This window comes from Sparus aurata, chromosome 3 (assembly GCF_900880675.1).
Source record: "Sparus aurata chromosome 3, fSpaAur1.1, whole genome shotgun sequence".
Classification (NCBI taxonomy): Eukaryota; Metazoa; Chordata; class Actinopteri; order Spariformes; family Sparidae; genus Sparus; species Sparus aurata.
Window position 1 is genome coordinate 30557177 of NC_044189.1, and position 24018 is coordinate 30581194.

Here is a 24018-nt window from a genome sequence, read left to right on the forward strand (position 1 = left end):
CATTCTGATTGGCCTCATTAGTGTCAAAAACTGGCCATATGCAAATTTTGGTCATATTCCCAGCAGTCCTGTCATCAACATCCTTTACAGCCAGGCAGCCACTTTATGTGTATGTGTGTGTTTTGTTGAGATGTTGTTCCAGTGTGTCAGCTGAAGCAGCGAGCTGAGCCGCTGCCTCCTGTTGGCACACAGAGAGAGGTTCGTTGTTCTGGACATCTCTCCATCTTTTCCAGCATTGGCTCAAGCAGCCAGATGGTAGCTGCCTCTGGTAGTTTCATTAGACTGTTGGTATGATTAGACACAAGGATCTTCCTGCACACACACAGCAGTCTCTGTCAGACAGGCAGAGTGGCACTGCTGTGGACAGGACATGAGCCAGTGGTTACTTTATTCTTACTGTTCTCAGTCACAAAGTTGCAGCAGCATCAATGAAACAGAGGTGGAGGGGGCCATGTGCTCCGGTCGTGTGTTATGCTGCTGTCAGTCTGCTGTCTCCAGCTACCTGGATATCAACACATGACATATGATGCTGAGGCTGATTATGTTTTATCACCACATGGGTCTGAGTGACAAGGGGCTGCTTAAACTGGCTTTTGGTTTCAGTAGTCTTTTGACCAGTTGAATAATCCTGACTTTGGTTCATGAGGCTGTCTTCCTTTTCCACCTGCTGTCTGCTGAACCAGCTGTTCTGTCTGGGTCACATACTCACCTCCATTATTGCTCCAGCAGTTGCACTTGTTTGTGTTTTCTTACTAGTTTCCTGCACAGAACACTGTGTACAACACTGAATGCTCCCAGCCAAGTTCTATACTCATTCAGAGCCCTCCTCATGTGTGTGCTACTCAACCTGGTTCTACACACGTTCGTCCTCTTTATATGAGCCACAGGTCATTCTCTGAATGTTGGGAGTCTTAGTCTGTCATTTACCATTCATCAATTCACCAGAAAAATGCATGGAATTGTATCCAACAATTACCAAATACAAGTTTCAATTTCAGCTCTCGTCATGTTCACACACACACCCTCAAACTGTCTCACCTGCCCATACATGCTCCCTTTCCATTTATCTCTCTCCTTGTGTCTCTTTTTTCTTTTCTTAATGGGGAGTTATTGTTATCTTATTGTTCTGTCGTTACATACATTTCCACATTTATTTGTTTTCATCTGTGATACCAGTTGTTGCTGGCCTGAAACCCAAACTGTTCCCAAACAACTGATTGAACAGGTCCTCAGTCTTAGTGTGACTCGCACACTTGCTTGTTGCGCTTACCTGAGTTCATCGTGGTAACAGCCTACGACCCAAGTCTGTGGGCAGAAGTCACACCAAATCTCACAAGTTGGTTCTTAAGGTACCCACATCAATCCACATACGTGTAGTCTGCGGGTGGCTGCATGCAGTGTGCTGTGATGGTTGGGCCGTTACAGTCCCCTGGTGCTTGTCCACCAGGTCTGTGTCTGCAGCGTCTCCAGTGCGTTCCTTTTCCCCTGCTCTCTTTACCTACACTTGAAAAAAAATTCATTGGATTTACTCAATTCGACAGTAGACATTGGTTGCACACAGATCATTTGTTTTGGCAGAAACGCACAAAATTGTGTGAAAGCAACACAAACTATGTGTGTTCAATCACCACAAGTAATAAGTGTTGACAAAAAGTGATTGAATTGTGTTTGATAAAGTAAATTAAACTCTTTGATCATTTTACTCCTACACAATTTCATCAGTTCATTCCAACACAATGGGCAAAAAACAAAAATCAGCAGGTTAGAATTCTTATTCCTCCGTCATATTAGCAGCATGTGTGCACCAACAATACTGTGTTGTTGTTTTCAGAATGTACTCTTCATTCTTCTCATTCGCCATGGCTGCCAAAATGCTCTCTAGTATTTTGGCTGTCTGTCCTCTTTTTACGAACGTCTACAGCAGCTTGTGAGGTTGTACATCTGGAATGCAGTGGATGGTGGCAATACACAAATTTAGCATTTGCCATTATGACAGTAACTCAAACAGCATTATTTTTTAATTGATTTTTGTATTTTTTTCCCAACTCCTTGGTGACGCTTTTGAGAAATTGGGATAATTTTACCTAAGATTCTCATCTAATTAATTATCAACCACCTTTAGGTCCACAACAAATCCCCTGACACAAGACAGAAAGTGGTGCAGTCAGTAACTATCCTTGGCTTGGTTATTACGCCTGTTTTTAGGAGGGGGGGCTTTCCATTTTGAACAAAACATAACTCATTGAGTCATCTCAGCCTGATTGAGACTAGTAGAAATACCCCTAAATAAAACTGATTCTACAAGTTTAAGACATGTCTGACAGAGGGACATAAATCAGTGTGTAATATTTACTAAATGCATGTTTGGAAAATGCGCCAACCCCCCATGTCCCTTTTTTAAGTGTACTAGCTTTATTTCTGTTGGAACAGTTCCCATCTGAAATCCACATGTTAATGTCCACTGATCAGACACACCATTAAATCCACTTGCTCCACATTATGTGGGTCACCCTCATGTTATTGAGTACTTGTGATAACATTCACATCCCCATATATTACACAGATATATAAAACAGAAGCATAAACAGTCTGAGGTAGATGATAATGGCACGTACACACACAACCTATGTGTTATGACTTTTATTGAACAGCACTCGACAGCATTTAGCAAGTTAACCAACTCTCTGGGACCTTGTTGTAGTGAAAGTAGCATGTGGCAATGATTGAAACTATGACTGGATCCTATCTGCGCAAGATAGATGTGCAGATGGTAGAAAATGGTGACTGGTGAGACAGCAATTTTTTCTTTTGTTAGTTTGTTTTTGTGATTTGTTGTTCATAATATAGCACTATCAGGGACAACACAGGGTGCATCCCCTGAATGCATCAATAGTGAGTTTACTGTGCAGAGGCACACGCAGATTGCATTGTACCAAGATACTCAATGTTATTTACTTGGCCTGTCAGTGGTTTTAATGTTGGCTGGTCTTTGAAATATGAACCCAACCAATATATCAGTCTGCAGATGTCACTGGCTGATATTGGTACACACATCACACAAATATCTGCATTGGTGTATATGTTGTCCAATATGTTCCGATATGTGAAATGAAAACTTTTTTATATATACTGAATAATGCCTAAGACAATTGTCGGGCAGTACTTAATGTAATTACCAGTGAGGTTTATTCTTTCAATACACTGATGCAACTGGTCAACAAAATGTATTGGTGAACTGTAACATTTCCTGCCTCTTTTACATGTTTGTCAAACACACACAAGAATATGGGCATATATATTGATATTGGATCTCGCTAAATCATGGCCCCAAAATTTCAGAATTGGTCAGGATACTATTGTATGTAGATGCCTCCACAGGCGGCAGGCACCATATACATATCATTTACATAATTTTCTGTTTCTGGTGTCACACAATGAATAAGTATTGAAGTAATTTGTTGAACAGTAGTCACTACTAAGCTGCTGAGGTGCAATTAATATGATCACAAACACAACATCAACAGACAAAACAGACCAAAGTACAGGTTAATGTCAGCAGCTGTGCTCTGAGATCGGCCCAACTGACATTAAAAGTGAGCGATGACAGAGAAAGTTAGAAGCCAAATACAGCCAAAACACACCTGCTAAATAAGCTGCTGTGTCTGTGCTGTAAAACATGACAAACATTCTTTAACTACTCTGAACCTTACAATAAATGTGGACATTAGAACACAGCTGGATGCCCGCGCATACAGTCTGATGTTACTGAGTTCAGAGCTTCCTGCTGTTCACCCTATGTGACCTCAGCACAAAGCCCAACCATACACATAGCCTAAAGCTCAGCACTGCCATGATTAACATGACCTACATGCCAGCAGTAAGAACTGATGATGGCTGCCCTCACAGTATTCTATAAAATGCGACCTGCTAATGTGGACTGCACATCTCACATCTCAGAGAATCTTGCTAGGATTTTCAACGGCAGCCATTTGTTCCTGTCATTAATCAAAACATTACAGTGAATCTCCTCTGTGGTCTCTTGAATAGTCCACCTGATGGTATGAATGAAAACGACCTGAGGTGTGACACACCAGGATAAAGATACTGTCTCCTCATCATGTTACACAAGTGAGTTTTTTCTACATGTCTATATTTTCTTCTTTTAACAATGAATTTGTTGAAGGGCGTGTAGTTGAATAATGAAATGTATAATAGCACAATGACCGGGTTGTTTTTGAAGATGTTTGACATCAGTGACAAGAGGTCCATCAGGGCCCCAAGCAGGTCATTCTTGCCCTGCATATACCAAAATCAACATCCAAATCTTCATAGGTTTGCGACATACACTCTCCTAATTTTGTTAGAAAATCAGAATCATCAGTGCTAAATAAATGAATCCCAAAATGAAAGAGTGAAGTCAGAAAAGTTTTCTGATTTGGATCAAGAAATATCAGATCCAAGAATGGGACAAAAAGTTAATGAATGCAACCAAAATAAGTCCACTGTATCAATACTCGTGCTCAGAAAGTCTAAAGATTTCATACCTAGCCCTAGGAGTTGGCATACAAGACAGGAGACCATTTTTACTGTTGTTTATGCTTGCCCTGGAGCAATCACACCACTCTACACAATCTCCTTTTTTCTGTTAAATCTTGTATCTATCAGCATAGTCCGGATAAAGTTGTGTCAGGTTTAACTTTAACAGAAACGTCTGTTGCCAACCTCTGACAAAGCGCTGATCATGCACAAGTGCACTTATGTTGTGGATTACTTTTCAAACTTGAATGCTATATATCTACTTGTAACCCTCTTGATTCCTGTCACCAAAAATATACAGTAACAGCTGCTGCCATTGCAACCTCCAGAGTTGAAAAATCTCTTCTGTGAAAAACACCAACCACTGTGCAATGTTTTGATGTGTGATCAGCCTTCATATATTCATTAATCTGTTAGACAAGCTCCACTTCCACAGTCATATTTGATGTCGCACAAGCGCTTTAAACATCATGCCCCACCAATGCAACCTTTGTCTGTTTTAATGCAGGGCTCCTTGTAGTCTAAATCCCAGCTTAGAAAGTGGCAAAAGTAACTTTACTATTGCTACCTGTGCCCAGAAAACAATAGTCTTCATGCCTCTGCTCTAGTGAAGGCCATGGCCGAAGCCATTATGTTGGATCCACTGTCTATACATTCATCTCATTCTTGAGAATGTGATATCTTAGGAATGCCAGGAGGGAATTTCTTCAAATTTGGCACAAACATACACATTTGCCATTTGTCCATTACATCTGCCGGTCTGACCCTACTTGGTTTGATTGGGTGTGGCACCCCGACACATTTAATTTTCAATAACTTCTTCACAATAAGAGCCCCCCATTATTTAGTCATTAAGGGCACACTTACACTCGGCCCACTTGCTCCATACTGTGCAAAAACACGAGTGTCCCTCCTCCCCAGCCCCCCGTTTGCCTGCACTCACATTGTTCCGGCCTCAGCCAGACCTGAGCAGAGTTACCTCTGATACTGAGAGCTGAACACTTTCAGAAACATCTTTCTCTCAGGTTTCGTGCACAGACATGAGTTGAGTATCGAGGTATCAAGGTGTTGAGGAGACAGGTGCTTGTTACGGGTTGGCTGGAGTCAGGAGATGTCAGCACAGCTTGCAGACCTACAGGCGGGGCAGCCATGGCTTGGCCCCACTCCAGAGCAGGTCCATCGCTGGTGCGGCCTCGACTGAACTTGTCGCAGTAGAACTGGTGGTGGAAAAGGAAATCAGTGCGGCTCGGTTTGCCTCAGCAAGGCCAAAAGTGCTAGTGGAAAAATGGCACTTTGTGACAACATTTTACACAAATGTCTAGCAGGCTAAAATGATGAAGTGATGACATTTCGTATCAAAAGGTCAACACTTTTCTGGTCCTCATACAACCCCATAACTCAGGAACAGAAGGGAGATTGTGACCATATTTCACATTCGATCAGATACTGAACTGGTGACACTGCTCACCTGGACACTGTACACAGTTGAACATGTGTGTCTGAAGCCTCCATGTTTTGCAATGTGTAGAATCAGTCTTTTCCTTGTATGTGTTCACATGCTGAGTCATTACAGCTGTTTTTGTTCCTCTTAGTAAACGTAAACACTAACAGATATACAGCAGTGGTCCAACACAAGCTCATTGATTTTGTTGATGTTGATCTTACGTGATTGTCGTTGCACCATGTGACGAAGCTCTCCATCAGTCCTCTGTACTCTGTATAAATGGTCTCTAAGTGAAGATAACATGTTTCTGACTGCAAATTATTCACTGGAATCAAATCAATGTTAGTATAGTGACAACTTCCATTTCCCTGAAAATGTACTCTAAATAAATCTGCATGGATGTATACTGAGCATCAACTGCCGTACAACTGAGAGGAGGTCACACTAGTCTTAGTCACTAGGTTTCTAAAGAAAATCTGGTGTTAAATTGGAAAAATTGATAAATTAAATCTAAAACAGTCTGAGAGAATAATTAAGGAGGTGGGCTATCCTTACATGACATGGATTTGGGGTCCAGGGTCCTGCTAGTTCGGTGCCACGGCCGCCATTTTGCACCTATCACCACCATTTTGATGATGGGATTAATGGCACAAACGGATGCGGTTGGTGACTCACAGCACTGGATCAGTAGTTGCACTTTTTTTTGTCTTCAGGTAGAGATGGGAATTCATAGCTGACACATCTGGCCCCTGCGCCTCAGCGATAAGACTGATATCCACCAATGAATCAAACTGTTGAAAAAGCCCTTCCCTGGTCGTGTGGAGTCCAGGAAAAGGAGAAGGTGGAGGTGGTGGAGAGAGGCAGAAGGCGGACTGGGAGGAGTGTAGTTGCATCAGCTAAATGAATTGTCATGACCGTGATCATACCTGAAATGAGCAGCAATTCCTCAGTGCAGTTGCAAATGGCCTTATTGCCATTACACTCAGTCAGCTGACAGTGGTGTTAACCTGGTGGACAGCCACACAGGACAGGAAGGGTGGAGGCTCTTAGCTGTGCACATACAGGAGGAGTCTGAGTGTGACGGGCAGGCCGCTGGTTTAATTCTGAGGAGGACATTTTAGCAGCAGCCATCTGATCGACAGCTCCATGCATAAAAAAGTGTGTGTGTGTGTGTGTGTGTGTGTGTGTGTGTGTGTGTGTGTGTGTGTGTGTGTGTGTGTGTGTGTGTGTGTGTGTGTGTGTGTGTGTGTGTGTGTGTGTGTGTGTGTGTGTGTGTTGGGGGATGGGAGGAGGGAATTAAGAGTTGGCATTATGTCAGGAGAGAGCTGCCATCTCTGCCTCCTTTCTAGCCCTGCACACACAGCCTACACACAAAGAACGAGGATAGCGCAAGATGAAAAAAAAAATCCCTCCGCTCCGAGTGTATCTTGGCTGTGTCACTCCTTTATTACCCCCCGTATATACACACGCCCGTGCACACATGCCTACACAGACTGCATAGCCACTCCTGATTGGCTGGTGTAATATGAACAAATGAAGCCCTCAGCTCTGGCTACATTTAAGGGGCCCCTGAAAGTAAGCATGTGTTTATTTTTACAGTGAAAGAGGGGGGAGGCAAAGACGGAGGGTTTGAGGAATTGGGGGAGGGTAGAGGAGTAGGGAGGGGTTTCTTTGTGGTACTGTACAGCTGGAGCAGGAGAGGGGGTTACAAAATCCTGCCTTCTGTTGGAATGCTCTGCTGTACATCGATGTCTGGACACCATCTATATGCTGGTTTATGACGGAGGGCTTCTTCTTTAGTAGTCCATGTTCTGGTTGCATCGTGTTGCCAGCATGAGGATACTTTTGTCCGATTTTTGATGAAGATAACTACCTGTCCAACTTGGTGTTGGCTTTAAGAAAAGTGTGCTGTTGGCTCCAGGTGGAGCTGCATTCGCCCTCCATCATCCTCCACCCTGTTCTTTCTACCTCTCTCTCGCCATGTCTCCTTTTCTTTTTCTTTTCCTTTATTGCATTGGCCTGGCAGAGTGCCCAAAGCAAGAGGGGTGGGGTGGGTGGCGGTGGGAGGGATTATGGGAGGGGGGGTGTGGTTGAGGAGAAAGAGGGAGAAGAGTGTGTGGCTTGTGTAGCAGCTGACTGAAACAGTCATTATATTATGTAAAGGCAGTCGGCGGCGGCAGTGGCTGGGGGGATGGGGAGGGTGTTGGATGCCAGTTACTGACGCGCAGCACAAGGCCAACCCTGATTGGCTCATCAGCGCCATTCTCAGCGGTGCTCTCTGGCTCATTAAAGGTGGAGGCTCGGCCGAGAGGTTGCAGGAGCTGCTTGTGTTTTTCTCTCAGCAAATGGAGGCGACGACTGGGCTCCGCAGCTGCGTCACAAATTAATTAGAGAAGAAGAAGTGGAGGGGAGGGTCATATTGTGCGATCATTAAGACTCCTCCCTGTATTAAAGCGTCTGCTGTAGATGTGAGGGGGATAACAGAGATGTTACAGGAGCACAGAATGAACAGATTAGAGCGGTGGCAGCCACAGCACCATGATACAATAGATGAGGGGAAACGATAGAACGACACCAGCAGGAATAATCTGCTAATAGGAAGCTGATTAAGTGATAACGAGGCCAATTAAATCATTGTCTGAATTACAGTCACTGACACTCTGGCGTACATGACATTTTTGCCAAATTGAGTGTAGGTCCAGGTGTTGTGAATGTTGGGTGCAGTGCTGGAAATGAAAGCATCCATTTGCATACTCCCTGGCTAGAGACACGATGTACCGTCTTTCATGATGGAGGAGAAGCTGTAGATTTCGGTGTTCATAGATTGACAACTGACAGCTTCCAATCCCACAGCAGCAAACAGTCAAACATGTCAGACAGAAAAAGCAGAGTCCATGACTACAAATCAACTTTCCTAATCATGTTGGTTTCATGATGGATTTAACCCATACTGCACACGCCTCCTAAATTGTTCGTAATTTGTAGAAAATGGTCTAGAACGTAAAATCACTGTTGCACGACGTGTGTGGTTATAAATGGTTAGGTTGAAACCTAAATGGAAATGTTTGTTGATTGTGTGGTTTGTCCCCAGGATTACACAAAAACTACTAAACAGATATCCATGAAACTTAGATGGAGGATGGGTATCGGCTCTGAACAGACCCCATTACCTTTTGGTTTGGATCCTGATAAAGGGACAGATCCAGGAATTTCTTTAACATTGTGTGATTGGACCTTTTTCTACTTATCTCTTAATTTCTCAGGTGAAAATGCATGGAAACGTGTGTACTTGTACAATTTGATGTGGATCCAAATAAAAAATCTTGATCAAGCGGATTTAAATGTTTTTGATTGGATTAGGCCGATTTGAATTAAAGGGAACTGTAGGGCCATGGCGGAGTTATGCGCTCTACTGAGTGCCATTCTTGCCAAAATATACATTTCTGAATAGATGCCAGAGAAATTATCTGTTTTGTGTCACAATTTCAAATTTCCATTGGGATCAATAAAGTACCTATCTATCCATGATTTGTCTTAAAATGTGTCTTAATGTGAACACTAGTCACCACTGAGCCAGCTCAGACCTGGTATCAACATCGTCCTGAGTGATCCAGTCACATTGTTTAGTTCACATCTGACATTAACATTCATCTCAACATTCGCTGAGTGACCACCTGTGATCAGATGGCACATCTGTGCTCTATATTATTGGCGTCAATAAAATGCTGTCTTCCATGAATTCAGTGTAAACGGTGAGACCAGTTGAAACTGTGTTTTCAAACAGCTGCTAAATCTTGGCAGGTATGAAGCACTATAGACACAGAAGAAGACAGGCTGCCACCGACTGACACTTTTTGCAAGGAAACAAAACAACTTTGATTTAATGCTGAATTAACAAGAGGGCACCAGTGATTTAGAATTTGTCATAGCCATTTCACAAAGTTTGTCAAGTTTCCCTTCACTCAATAACTCTTAAAATCATACAATTTCTGAAGGGAGTCTGGTGTTGGATCAGTTGAAACAGACGGTGTGTTCACAAACATCTGCTGCGAAAACTGGAAGGATAACATGTCATGAACCCCATGAAAATACTTCCTCTTCCCCTTTTTCCTCTTCTCTTCCTTCTCCTTCTTCTTCTTGTTTCACAGAGGACGTCAGTTGAGAAAGTGTTCCAACAATGCGGTCCAGAGACACATGTCCGTACACACTGCTAAAAGAATGTGGCAACATGCATCCCTGACCACCTCTGAATATGGTCTGAGTGGTTTGGATCTCTGTGCCTCCTCAGTGTTTCTTGATGGCATTCACAGTTGTACTTCAAGCTGTCCACTTGTGACCAGATCACTCACAGCAATAGCAGGTCTGAATCGGGCCTCTAATTCTGTGCCCATCGCTCTTTGCATCTGTAGTTTTTGAGTAGTGTTCAATCCAACCACCAGCTATTATATCAGGCGCAGCCTCCATTGTGCAAGAAGTATTATATAAACGTTGACCTCTGCAAAGAAGATGTGAACAGGCTGATTTATTGAGACAAGTCTCTTTGCTTGCCATGGAAATGGAGGGAAGGTAAAGTACTGAGCATTTCTAATGACACTATTTCAGGTGTTGGCCACACACACAACTTGCTCTGGTAACAGGCATTGACAGCTATGCAGCAGTGGTTTACCTGCTCATTGTGCTGTTCATTGGTTAGCACCATTAGAATCACTGTTAGGTTAGCTGCCTGTACACACGTGTCATGCCTGATGTTAAGGTGACAAATCTCTGTGTAAGATGCTAGTAAAATGCCACGTCCAGCTTTCTCCATATTGTCAATTGATAATAGTCACTTCCTAACATTGTTGTGGCTTTATGTCACTGTGATGCACTTTACCACATACTGTCAGTGTCCTCCTGATGCCAGAAGAATGTGTTGTGTTCACATGTTGTTGGTGACTGGAAATTCTTAACTACAAAACTGTAAAGGAAGTATTTGTTGCAGGATTATTCTGTTAGATTGCACTTTATTGTACAGATTTTTCCCACTGTTATGTCCACCCTTATAGTATAGATACATAGAGGAAAACTATTTGATGAGATTATTGTTGCACAAAATGGTGCTACAAATAGAACCATAAAGCAGTAACTGCAGAACCTAATCATCAGGAGTAATGAAGGACTGTGAGTCCAGATGAGACCCTGTTTCACTCACTGATATCCACTGTAGGCTTCCTTCAATGATCTGCAACATGTGCAGTAAGAGTTTTAAGTTTTGGATTTGAGACCATTTCTGCTCTTTCACATCCATGTCCAGCTCATGCTCTGCTGCAGCTTCTTGATTGTTTCACTACACTGTCAGGCCTCATTCTGAAGCCAGTTCCATGACTAAGCTTATGTGCTCATAAGACTTGCATTGTTGTTGTCTTTACAATACTTTTCCTTACTGCTATGATTCACTTGGTAACACACGTATGCACTCACATACAGGCATCAAACATTTCTCAAATGTATTTGTCCCTGACAAGTACAGTGATCCAGGCTATTCTTAGCCCGCTGTATTTAACCCACTTCCATCTGAATGAGCTTACCGTCAGCTGCTCATATTGTCTGATTATTTATTTATCCCTGTTGCAACCTGGAATTCCACTGCACTGATTCCCAGGTCAATAGCGTTTGGTTGGTTGGATTTGTTGGCTTTCCGTACTAACAAAGGAACATTACAGTGGTAATGTTGGCTGGTCTGTCTGTACGTCCAGCAGGACATTTAAACAAGAATGGATTTCATGGTCTGTAGAGGATTAGTTTTCTAATTAAGTATGCCAGCACCTTAAGCACCATTGAAAGTGTATTTGGTTGTTTGACTAAAATCCAGTGTGAGATCCTAATAGTTGATGTTTGGTGTCGCCCTGCTAACACTTCTGTCCCCCCCCCCCCTTCCAGGATGGAGCGGATGTCTGAGGAGGCGCTGAGGCTTAACCTGCTGAAGCGAGGCCTGGAGTCGCCCACTGAGCGAGAGGAGGCACTGGCCAAGCGCCTCAAAATGGAGGGCCACGAGGCTATGGAGCGCCTTAAGATGCTGGCACTACTTAAACGTAAGGACCTAGCTGACCTCGCAGCCCTGGAGGTGGCGGGGCCCCTGGGGGACGGGAAGGGCCCTGGGGCCAGCTCTCTCCACCACCAGAGCCTAATGAGTGCTGCTTATGAGGAGAAGCTGAATGGGAGTCTGAGGATGGGAGGCCACGGTGGCCATGTTGGACCCAGTAAGAATGGGAAGGAGAACATCCTGGATGAGCCTGTGGATATGAGCGCCGGTAGACGATGGTGAGAATAAAGTCTGTCTACATTAAAAACCAAAGAGCTTAACATGACTACTGTTCATTCTGGGATGGAAGTTCATGTGGGCTTCAACAAACTTGATTGTTTATCACATAGTGACAGAAAATTCCCTTCGGTTAGGGCTTGGACAACATGAAAAAACATTTTCACCCATGAAACTCACATAAAATCACACAACAATTAAAAGTGGAGTGCAAAGCTACATTAAAAGAGTAGAGTCTAATTTAATTTAATCAAATGGATAAAGGCAAGCTGTCAATGGACAATGTGTTATCAGTAGGCATTAGATTGATTCTTGGTCTAGCAGATTATCAGATCTGATATCCAGCATTTTACCGATTATCTGGATTGATCTTTTCCATTGCCAGATTGAAGAGAAAATAATAATTATAAATGCAAGTATTAATAATCTGAACCTGCAAAATAACAAGAAACTAAAGTACAATATTTGCCTCTTAAGTTCAGTGGCGTAGAAGTATACAAATAGAGAGTGTGAGAAACTGTACTACAATCCATCACTGATGATTCTAAATTTTGACGCAATGATTTTCACTTTTACTGATGTTTATCATCCAAATATCGGTTTTGGTCTCCTTCATTACTGATACTCAATGTCAGCCCTTAAAAACCATATCAGTCCATCTCTAGTTATCAGATGACAAAATGTACAGACGTGTGTCTTTAGAGAGTTTGGTATCTTTGACAGAACTTTCACCACTGGGAGGTTATCGATAAAAAAAATTTCTGAAAGGTTTGCCAAACCATTTTATTGTTACAGTTGAATAAATTACTGTAGTTAATCAATACTGCTGACAATATGGTATGTTTTCTGTAAGGCTGAAGTGTCCAACCATGTGTCACACAATAGTACCCAAAAGTCCAACTAGAGTAAAAGTAAAGATATGCATTGATGATAAATAAAGGTGAATTAAAGAATGTGTTGGCTATGATGCATCATGTAATTAAAATTCCATCACTGGTCACACCATGCTAACAGTCTTTAGGTTTTCATTCCTAAGGTCTTTTCCCCAGCTGACTTGTTGACCTGCTGTGTAGAAAAAGCACAGGTGTTCTGACAACATTAGCGATGGCTGAAAGTTAGCCACCATGTAGAACAGAACAGTAGAAGGACGCTGATAATGACTTCCGCCATCATTCATTTGATTATCTCCTCCTGTGCTTTTCCTGCTGTCACATGTCAACACATGTTTTGTTAAAAAGGCCCGTTGATCACCTCAGCAGCTGATTCACAGAGTTCCTCTCTACTTTAAGAGTGCTAACCAGCGGGTGGAACATTTGGTCGGAATATAAACCTGTTTACAAAAATAACCTGTGCACACAACACTTGACAATGCATGAACCATGGCCATTCACATACATTGTGCATGCACTTGTCATCAAAATGTTCTCAGCAGTTGTTTTTGTCTCTTTTTGTTTTCCATCACTGAATTATCAATGTCCGTTTGTGTCTTTCTAAATAGAAACAATAAAATATCCATTCTGTTAATGTATAGATTCAAATACTTGGCTGATAAACCTGTGTCTCACTGTAATAGTTACCAGTGCACCACTTCTACCAGTCCACACGTATGTGTTTCTGAAAAGCCACGTTTCCTTAAAATGTTCAGCAAATTTTAAACAATCTTTCAAAAGCTTGCAAAAAATCAAAATGTGAATCTGGTAAGTTTCCATAAACTGTTTCGAGCGAATAAACCAGGCTACCTTAAGCATAATTTTGTCAGAGGTTGACGCAGTGTAGGCTACATCACGCATGGAGGTGGAAGACAAGGGGTAAACAAACCAGGAGACAAAATGGAGAGAGGTCTTCAGGAATTACTTTACACAGGGCAAGTTTTAATTGTTCACGCATGTAAGATGGCATTGACCATGTTGCATGCTGTTGGGAGACAACAAAGAAATGCAATGAATATGATGCAGCCAGCGGAATCAGCTGATCAGTCATGTGAGTTGAGTGTCCACTACGTCAGAGTTTATTCGGCAAATCTGTTTCCCTCGACATTTTGCACATTAACTCTGATTTGCAAAAGACAAAAACCTTCTCAAGTGAGCCTAAACACTTTTTTGCTAATTAAAGGGAGTTTTTTTTTAAAAATGTTGCCGTTTCAATAAAATTCGTAATGCGATATTCTTCACTGAGTATTCACCTGCAGGAATTTGTGAAGCAACAATGAGTACAACAGTGTGACACATGGGACTGAGGACTGTTTCCACGATGGTGTTTACAGCTCTTTGATAAAATCATCTTTAGCCAAGTATATACGGTAAAAACACAAAGCCTATTAACCAGACAATAGTCCAGAGTTTCATTTTGTAGTTTGCCCAGTTCACTGATGTTAATAGGCTATTAATCATAATACTAGCCAATGACAGTTCTCCTCTCAGCCAGTTAGTACTGCAGGCTAAACCTTTCACCTCTGACACCTTGGTGAGACCACAGGGTGTAATCAGTATCACAAATCTGTGGTTGGATAATTGCACTCTTTGAAATCAAAATGAATCTCTAATTTTGTCCCTTGTTCCTTTGAAACATGATCTAAAATGTATATTTTTGCTGTTAGAAACTAGAAAAGTGCTGTGTGGAGACAGATTGTGTCTCACAATAACTCAGTTTATAACACATACATATACACACTCACTGTCACTCTTCACAGACCATATCCTAACATCACTGTTATCGTTATACTTTTTTAATAAACTTGTCCCTTGGAAGTGGCATGCTCATCTTTCAGTCCCGTGTTAAGCGTACTCACTGGTTATGGATGGAGCCCTTAGTACCTTAAGAAACTTTGGGATCCGTCCTTAAATTCCTGTGTGTCACCCCTTTGATGAACTGCTGACCTGTCCCACCATTCACCCAATGGATGGATGTTTTGAACGCTGTTCAGCTGCACTGCATCAGTTTACAACAGCCAGTAAAATATGAATGAAGGTAGAAGTGAAAGACATCATGACATCCCTGGCAGCGCCCGAGGCCATGATGCTTCTCATATCGAACTCCACCAAAGTGGTTTGAACAGACCAACAAAGTGAGCTTACAGTTAAATCAATTAACCTCAGATCCTCATGGTCAGATCAAGTTTTGAGAAAATGGTTCATTTTGTCATGTCCATGCACTTCAGATGTTCTAAACGTTGAAGGGACATTTTGTTTTTCTTGTTTTCCCATGAAGTGAGGCGGACCATGACAGACGAACTCCATCTCCAGACGTCATCATTCTCTCAGACAACGAGGCGTCCAGCCCCAGAACAACTCCTCGACCTGAGGAGCGTCTGCACCAGGCCAACCTGGACATGTTCAAGGTAAAACTATCAAGACTCGGACAGATGCGCTGCATGTATAGTGGTCAGTCAGAGTCAGGGTTGTCTGACGTCATGTCTCTATAGTCCTGGATTCATCAACATGACTAATGCATCAGTGAGACATTAAAGTGAAAGAGCATCCACAACAGGGCTTCTCTACATAGGGCAACCTATGACATATGACATGGAAAAATTTAAATGATGAAAAAAATGATAACATACAGTAGAAATTAAATGAGTTGTAGAAACAGAACTCCACCTGGTATATGAAAGGAAACTCAAAAATTAGTCATGAATGCCTCGTGTAATGAATGTAATAGGTTCCCTTAAATTTGCCACCATGTCTTACTGGTCCTGTGTGTGACTTCCAGGGGAAGACGGGAGAGGAGAGGCAGCAAATGATCAAAGCTCTGAGAGAGGAGCTGCGTCTGGAGGAGGCTCGCCTGGTGCTGCTCAAGAAGCTAAGACAGAGTCAGATGCAGAAGGAGAACGTGGTGCAGAAGGTCAGTGCTGCTGCTGCTGCTGCTGCTGCTGCTGCTGCTGCTGCTGCTGCTGCTGCTGGACACTGTTGCTTCATTAGAGTTCTGTCTCTACCTGCTTCAGCAATATTCAGTGGTGGAAAATAATTAAGTTGACCTGCGCATGAGTACAGCTTTAAAGGGCTTTAACTTGGACTGAGTATTTCCATTTCATGTTACTCCACTACATATCAGAGGGAAATATTGTTCTGCTTACTTAACTGCAGTTACTTGTGTGTTTGCACATTCAGACAATTGATAACACATTTTATCAGCTAATAATGAATGAATAAGGACTAAGCTGCCCAGCATAATGTATAAAAAGCATGGCTTGGCCAGTTCAAAATCATAAATATTTTGACTGCAATGCCTACTCTTCCGGTACTGTGAGTCCCCTTTCACATGTAGTCTTCCCTAAATCTGCAAGGCCACCTTCCCTCCTCAAGACCTCATATCGTTTTCAGGGAGAATACCTGTATTGCCCCTTTCACAAAAACCCCACTAAGCCCCGCTAACATCTGGATTTTGTTGTCAGTATGAAAGTGTACAATCAGCATTCCTCTCTCACGTCAGTTGGCTCTGCAGTAGTCACAGGTGTGTAGCATGTGACACAACTGTGTTGTGAATGAACCAAGTGCTTCCAGCAGCTCAGCTACCATTAGCACATCCTCCCCCAGGCTTTGTAACTTCCAGGCTGACTAGCCCCCATTATGCAGCCCCCGTGTCCTTATGACCCCAATCAAACTTATCTAGATTATAGTAATTTCCTTCCCGTGTTAAATAACCTTAACATGCTCTGTGCACTACATATTGCATTGGTCTACGATGGACGCTGACCTCATTCGTTGTTGGGGTTTACCGTGTTTTTCTTTGTATGAGGTGAGTGTGTTCCTGTTGGACCTGTTAGCTACAGTATATTGTCTTGTTAATGCTGTGTTGATGGTTGCCTGCAGGTCCCAGTGGTCCAGAATGCTGCGTCCTCTGTGCAGCCTCCTCCTATCCACAGCTCCGCTGGTCTGGGGAAGCTGCCAGTGAGGCCGGGCCTGCACAACCCTGAGCCCCAGAACCTCCGTACTGCACAGGTAACCTTTTCACCTCTACATCTCAAGAATATGGCTGTGATCACTCCTGTCTCCTACAAAGAAGTAAAAGGAGAGGCTAAGCTCTGGTTAGAACCCAGCAATTACAAAGAGAGCAGTATAAGAGAGAGTTTGTATTTATTAAAATGACCCAGAAGTCCACTTTGATATCTCCAGTTTGTTTCAATCTTACAGTTTTTGGTTGGTTTGTTTCATTTTTCACTCTTGGTGTCTCCAGAGGAACTTTGTTGAGTCTAGGAAAATGACTAAAATTTGTGACAGAAATCACCAAAGGTGTGGCATTTCAAAGATGGACATTAAAGCAGCACTCTTTAGTCTTGTTGAAGAAATGTTAATGAGCAGAGAAACATCTTCATAGGCTGTTTTTTTTCTCTGCTTAAACAAACTAAATATACAAACTGTCTTTGTTTTCATGACTGAATAAGCAAACTGAACTTAAAGGACAACACAATGTATACTGTTTTAAGTTGTTTATATGTGGCAGACCCTGCCACCTGTTTAGCTAACATTTGTATCACTACCACATTGATATTGTAAATATTACAAATCTGAGTTTGAATTCTTGTCTATTTCTTCTGCAAACCATATAGGGATCCTTTAAGCAGATATGGAGGATCTGAGGGAAAGATGCTATCCAATTGCATTGTGGGAAATGTAGGATTCATTGTTTTTGAAGCTTGAGCCATACTAGGGATTACAAATCAGGTTATTTCAGCCTCTGCCATAGATCTGTCTATCTAACCTGAAAAGGCTCAGTCCTTTAACAGGACAAAACGTGCTACAAGCTTGTTGTGTTTGATTTTTGTCTCTTGACTGTTTAGGCAAGGCAAGGCAAGTTTATCTGTATAGCACAATTCAGACACAAGGCAACTCAAAGTGCTTTAAAGGAACATACAGATTACATTAAAAGATGTTAAAAATTGGGGCGCCGTTTAGCTCAGTTGGTAGAGCGGGCGTCCCATGTACAGAGGTTTTGTCCTAGCTGCAGCGGACTCGGGTTTGACTCCCGGCCCGGGTCCCTTTGCTGCATGTCACTCCCCCTTTCTCTCCCCATGTTTCCTGTCACCTCTTCAGCTGTGCTATCAAGAAAAAGTCATGAAAGACCAACAAAAAAAAAAAAGGAAAAGAAAAAGTTAAAAATTGCATTAATAAGACATTAAAAATTGCATTTAAAAACAAGTTAGTAGACATTAAGAAACAAACATTAAAACAGGTAGGCTAAAATAGAAAAGTTTTAAAAGAGCCAAGACTGAAGGCTAAAAGTCACAGTGCAGTTCAAAGACTTAAAATTGCTTCAGTGAAAAGCAGTGGCAAACAGAAAGGTTTTTAAATAAAATTTGACTCTTGCCTTGGACCTGACTTATAATCGATCTTGACTACAAATTCCATTTGGAGGAATTCCGTCTAAAAAAGCAAGGCACAGATGTCTTTTCCTGAGGTGAATGATGTTATTCGCTAATCTCAGAGGTGTCATCAGTCCACTTTATTTAAAGACTTTCTTTAGCCCTGTGTGAATGTAGAGATTCAGAAGCCTTCTCTGTCAGATCAGGGTTAAGGGTTCTGGTTCAATTGGGATAAAGACGTAGGTGTAGTCTGAAAATCAGACAGGGATTAGTTAAGAGAATGGATGAATTGGTAGAAAGTAGCGCTCTGATAATGAGGCAGCCTCCTGCTGGAAGCCTCAGCTCTTGCATGACGTAGCCCTGCTCCTCCATTACATGTTGAGATGGTATTAAATATTCAGCACATCTCTTGTCCTATCGGCTTGTTTTGTATGGATGGTGATGTTCTGCCTGGTTTGTTGTCAGTTTGCTCACTAAGCAGCTGCTGCCCTCTGCTGCCCACACAGTGAATAACATCTTTTTAAACACTACTGTCCTCTTTGTGTACATGAAGAGAGAACTCCTTTGTAACATGGATGCTCAGTAAACCTGGTGGGGTTATATTAAAACCCAGCAGTAAATGCTCCCTTCATGGAGATCATAGTAAATTGTGTTGTTATTTTGTTAAAAAGAGCTCATCTTCCAAATCTCATGTTTAATTGTATTGTGTCACTCTGTCAGGTGTTTCCAATAATTTGCCCACCTGGTTTACATCAGTATTATATTAGCAATATACAATACAATTCAAATCAATACCTCTCGAAGACAGTTTGGACAAATATTGCTCTTAATGTGTTATTTCCTTTCACGATATGATCACGTAAAGTGTCTTTGAGTATCATGAAAAGAGCTGTATCATTAAAATATATTATTATTATTATTATCATTATCATTATTATTATTATTATTATTATTAGGAAGGAGGGAAGGTTATTACGGCATTGCTGAATGAGATTGTTGGTAGTTGGACTTGATGATAAACTAGATACTATTTGGGTACATTAAGTCAGCAAGAGCGAGCTGTTAAAGGGTTAATTTATTATCATGTATTTGTGTGATAAAGTTGGACCAAGTTAGATAAACTGGACTCTACATGAAGTATTCACAGCTTTAGAATTCGAGATGAAGGACATTTAAAAAATGTATTGACTCAACTAGAAAATGTGACTGAATTGTGATTAAATTACATTAACTAACAGGTTTAGATAGAATTTATCAAGTTTATATGACTAGAGGAGCTCATGTGTTTTGAATCACAACACAATTACCTCAACTTGTATTCTCAAACTTTCTAAGTACACTAACTTTTTATCATTTTAAACAAAGTTTGTTTTTACAAGGCTGTAATTTAAGATAACTTTTTATGGATTGTTAAACACTGATATATAACTGAACAGATAACAAAATGAACTGATTAACTGAGTATTCCCAGGATGTCTGATTAAAAAACCCCTTGCGAACATGTTGTTAGCCTGGTCTCAAGACCAGCCCACGTGCCCCAAGACACTGAGATGACACATCACTCTGGTGTTGTTGGACTGCATAATGCAACACTAACCTTTGTGGAATGTTGTTATAGTGCCAAGTAGTGTGTGTGTGTGTGTGTGTGTGTGTGTGTGTGTGTGTGTGTACATACATACATACACTATTATAGAGGAGTCTCTCAGATAAGCCTCTTTACTTTATTCCATCAAAGTCTTATCTGTTTTTTCTTCTCTGTAGGGTCACACAGTCATCAGGTCAGCAGCTAATGCCAACCTACCGCCCATGCTGATGTCCCAGAGAGTGATAGCTCCCAACCCTGCCCAGCTGCAGGGCCAGAGGATGTCCTCCAAGCCTGGGATGTCTCGTTCCAGCTCCAGCATGGGCAATCCCGTCAGCTACCAACAGGTATGGATGCATACCAAAGCTGCTTTCCTATAAGAACACATATGCATTTTCACACATGCAGCACACAACAGGAAATTGTTTGTGTCACTCGTGTTTACACATGTTGGAAATACTCTGTATGGTTTGGGCGAGGGGCAGGCTTTTGTTAGGATGCTACAGACTTCTCCGTAACCATGACTGTGTTTGCACTGATATCAAAACTACATTATTACAGTATTTGGTAGGGATGTCCCGATCCAATCTGTAGGATCGGGATCAGGGCCGATCTGGGCATTTTTCGGCTGATCGGAATCGGCAATTTTGAACGTGGACCCAAGCCTGATTTTTTTATTTTTTTTTTTTTTATCAGAGCACAATTTGTGGCAGAACGCAGACGCACGCGTAACGTTACTCTGGCGAACCTGTGGATAAAATGTCTGCAGAGTGGAAATAACTATAGCTATAGCTAGCTATACGGCCGTTTCGCGGAGCTGCATTTAATACTACTCAGTTGATACAGCATAGAACAAAACAAAAACTCAAAGAATACAACGTGTTCACTCGAGAGTACAGGCAAAGACACTGAAGCAGCAAACAGCCGCGGATACTTTAAAAAGTAAAAAAAGAGAAATATCCTCGAGACAGCGACATGGCCACAAATATTACAGAGAGGGTCATCAAATGAATCTCTCTGGATAACCAGCTCATCTCCGCGGTACAGGATCAGGGTTTTCTTCGTCACCTGGAGTTTTTGAATCCCCGGTATGCCCTACCATCTCTGTATGCCCTACCATCTCTGTATGCCCTACCATCTCTGTATGCCCTACCATCTCTGCATTACATTTACTCCACTTTCGAGTTACAATGTGCCGGTATATGCGCACTAGTTCCGTGGGTCTCATACAGCAGAGCATGTAAAACAGACAATCGAGGAGATGCTGAACGCGTTTGAAATAGACAAGTAACGTGTCCATGTCATATTATGTGACAACGTAAGGAATATGAAATAAGCAGTGGATGATATGGAGGTACTAAGCGTGAGCTGCGTCTCATACACACACAGCCATATGAAAGTATATACTTTGTTTCAATGAAATAAAAAAAACCTGTTAAGGAACAGCTTGGATGCAGGTACTTTTTTGCAGCTGTGTTATCTAGGAAAATATTAGTTAAGGCTAAGTATCAGATCGGACTCGGTATCGGCAGATACTAAATATTAAAGGACTCGGATCGGGGTAAAAAAAACCTGATCGGGACATCCCTAGTATTTGGACGCATCAACAATATCAGGTAAAGTGTGGAGAGTAATATACAGACAATCAGAGAAGAGTACGGAGCAGCTACACTCTGGGCAAGATCCCACCGTAGAAAAGGAAAGCTGCAGCCTTTTGGATTTGGGTCCAGCAGCAGCGTGAAGAGAGACGAGAGACTGAGCAGCGAAATATTCTGGACAGAGGATGTCTGATGTGACAATGAGCAGTTTACCTGGCATTTCACATGTCCAGGTTTATGTTTGAGTATGTGTTACAGCTGATTAATCCAGCACTAACACGGAAGAATGAGGACAAGGGAGTTGGCAAGGAAAAGTCTGGGGCAAATAATACAGACCTGTGTTCACACATGCAACTCCTCCAGGTAAACTATGGAGAAATCCAAAGTTACAGTGCATGTGAGAAAGGGGCTGAAGTCCGACTAAATGCACTCGATAATGTCATACAGTGACAGAAATGTGAACTTACAGTTTCTGCACAACACAGTTTGTCTAGAGGTGATTGTTTATTCAAATGCATTTAATCTAAAGTAACAAAAACTTTAGATTAGATTAGGGAGCAGCACACAAACAGAATATTTGATGCCTGGTATCCACAGTAGGCTTTACCAGTAAATGTTCACTGTCATCACAGTGAACCAGAGTAAGGACAGAACCTCCAGGGTCTGCTCCAGAAGTCGGAAAATGTCTTTTAAAATCACATTGACATTTGTAACATTTTGTTGCCAGGCAATTCAGGAAATAATCTTGATTACCTAATTCATGTTTTTTTATTTTTAACTTATTTCGCTGGTCTGTAACAATGAATGCAGCTCCTGATTGATTATGTTAGCTAGATTGTACAGTAAGTATATTACTTTTAACTGAAATGTGGCAGATGGTCAGCCAGGACAAGAACAAGACAGGACTAATGATACAAACCAAAATACACAGCAAGACCAAGATAAACACATTTTCATAATAGTAACATAAAATACAAAAGTAACAGATGTTGGGCTGTCTGCTGCCTGTCATGTCACAGTTATAATGTTACTAAAATACGTCACTCAGAGATGTCCAGGAAGTCCAGCTCTTGTTTGACGAATGAAACTTAAAGAGTGGACAGGAAGCACTTCAACATGTTGGAAATTAAAAACTGATGTATGCTTTCAAGGGCAAACGGTAGCAAAGTTTCTCCTGACCTGAATTCGACATGGCCAGGCAGCAGATGTGGCAGTTTGTGACAGCAGTGTTCAAACTGTTCAAGCTCAAAAAAATGTGATTTTGCTTAGCAACAGGGAATGTATGTGTCCCTGCAGGCCAGCCAGCAGGTGGCAGCTTCCCAGCGCTCAGGCTCCAGTGCCATGTACATGAACCTGGCCCACATGCAGGCGGCCGCAGCCGGCGGTGTGGGGGGCGGCCTAGGTGGAGCTTCGGCCGTCAGCCCGTCCACCATGTCCAGCTCAGCAAGCGGAGGGGTGAGCTCCATGGCCGACCAGGCTAGCAGCCAGGCTGCAGCCAAGCTGGCCCTGAGGAAGCAGCTGGAGAAAACCCTGCTGGAGATCCCTCCACCCAAACCTCCCGCCCCACTTCTCCACTTCCTGCCCTCTGCCGCCAACAGCGAGTTCATCTACATGGTGGGCCTGGAGGAGGTGGTGCAGAGCGTGCTCGACAGCCAGGGTAAGCAGCTTACACAGATATCACCGCATTACTCCTCACATCATACTTCATCATCATACAGTCTAAATGTTAGTGTGTGATTACATTTTAGAACTATGAGCACCTGTGCAACTTGCAAAAAGGCCCCTTTAATTTTAAAATCGTCATCATTGTATATCATGTGAAACACTAGGAGTTGCATTTCCACAATAATCCTTAATTAGGGGCAGTCCATCTAGCTAAATGACTTACTTACTGTAAACTGTCAATCAATTACCAAAGGATTTGTCAATAGCACTTACGATGGAAAAAATTATAAATGTGTTGTGTTGCATGACCTTTTTTCAATTTTGTCTAAATTGTCAGGGGGGAGCATCAGGGCCACTTATGAAAACAAAGCTAGTGTGTAGCACTGTGAGATCACACTGTTGGATACAGTGAGTCCAGACACTGACGTAGAGAAAGCTGTCTGTTTCTGACCACGTATCAAACTGAACCTCACTGACTTCAGGTTGTAAGATCAACTTAAAATGAAACTCTCGCCAAAAAGCAACCGAGGCTTTATTTGGGATTAAATATGAGTCAAACCTTCGTGTAAATACATAATTACAATGAAAGAGGCACTT

General features: G+C 42.1%; 1 protein-coding gene across 2 annotated transcripts in view; it reads left to right on the forward strand.

The window, feature by feature from the left end:
• Window positions 1-24018, forward strand: part of gatad2b (GATA zinc finger domain containing 2B) — a 57604-nt gene that overhangs the window by 23690 nt on the left and 9896 nt on the right. For both annotated transcript variants that reach the window (XM_030411599.1, XM_030411600.1), the window contains exons 2-7: window positions 11900-12280; window positions 15486-15615; window positions 15987-16118; window positions 17087-17215; window positions 20338-20505; window positions 23053-23413. In XM_030411599.1, coding sequence (XP_030267459.1) covers window positions 11901-12280; window positions 15486-15615; window positions 15987-16118; window positions 17087-17215; window positions 20338-20505; window positions 23053-23413 — 1300 coding nt within the window. In that variant the 5' untranslated portion in view covers window position 11900. The remainder of the gene's footprint in view (window positions 1-11899; window positions 12281-15485; window positions 15616-15986; window positions 16119-17086; window positions 17216-20337; window positions 20506-23052; window positions 23414-24018) is intronic.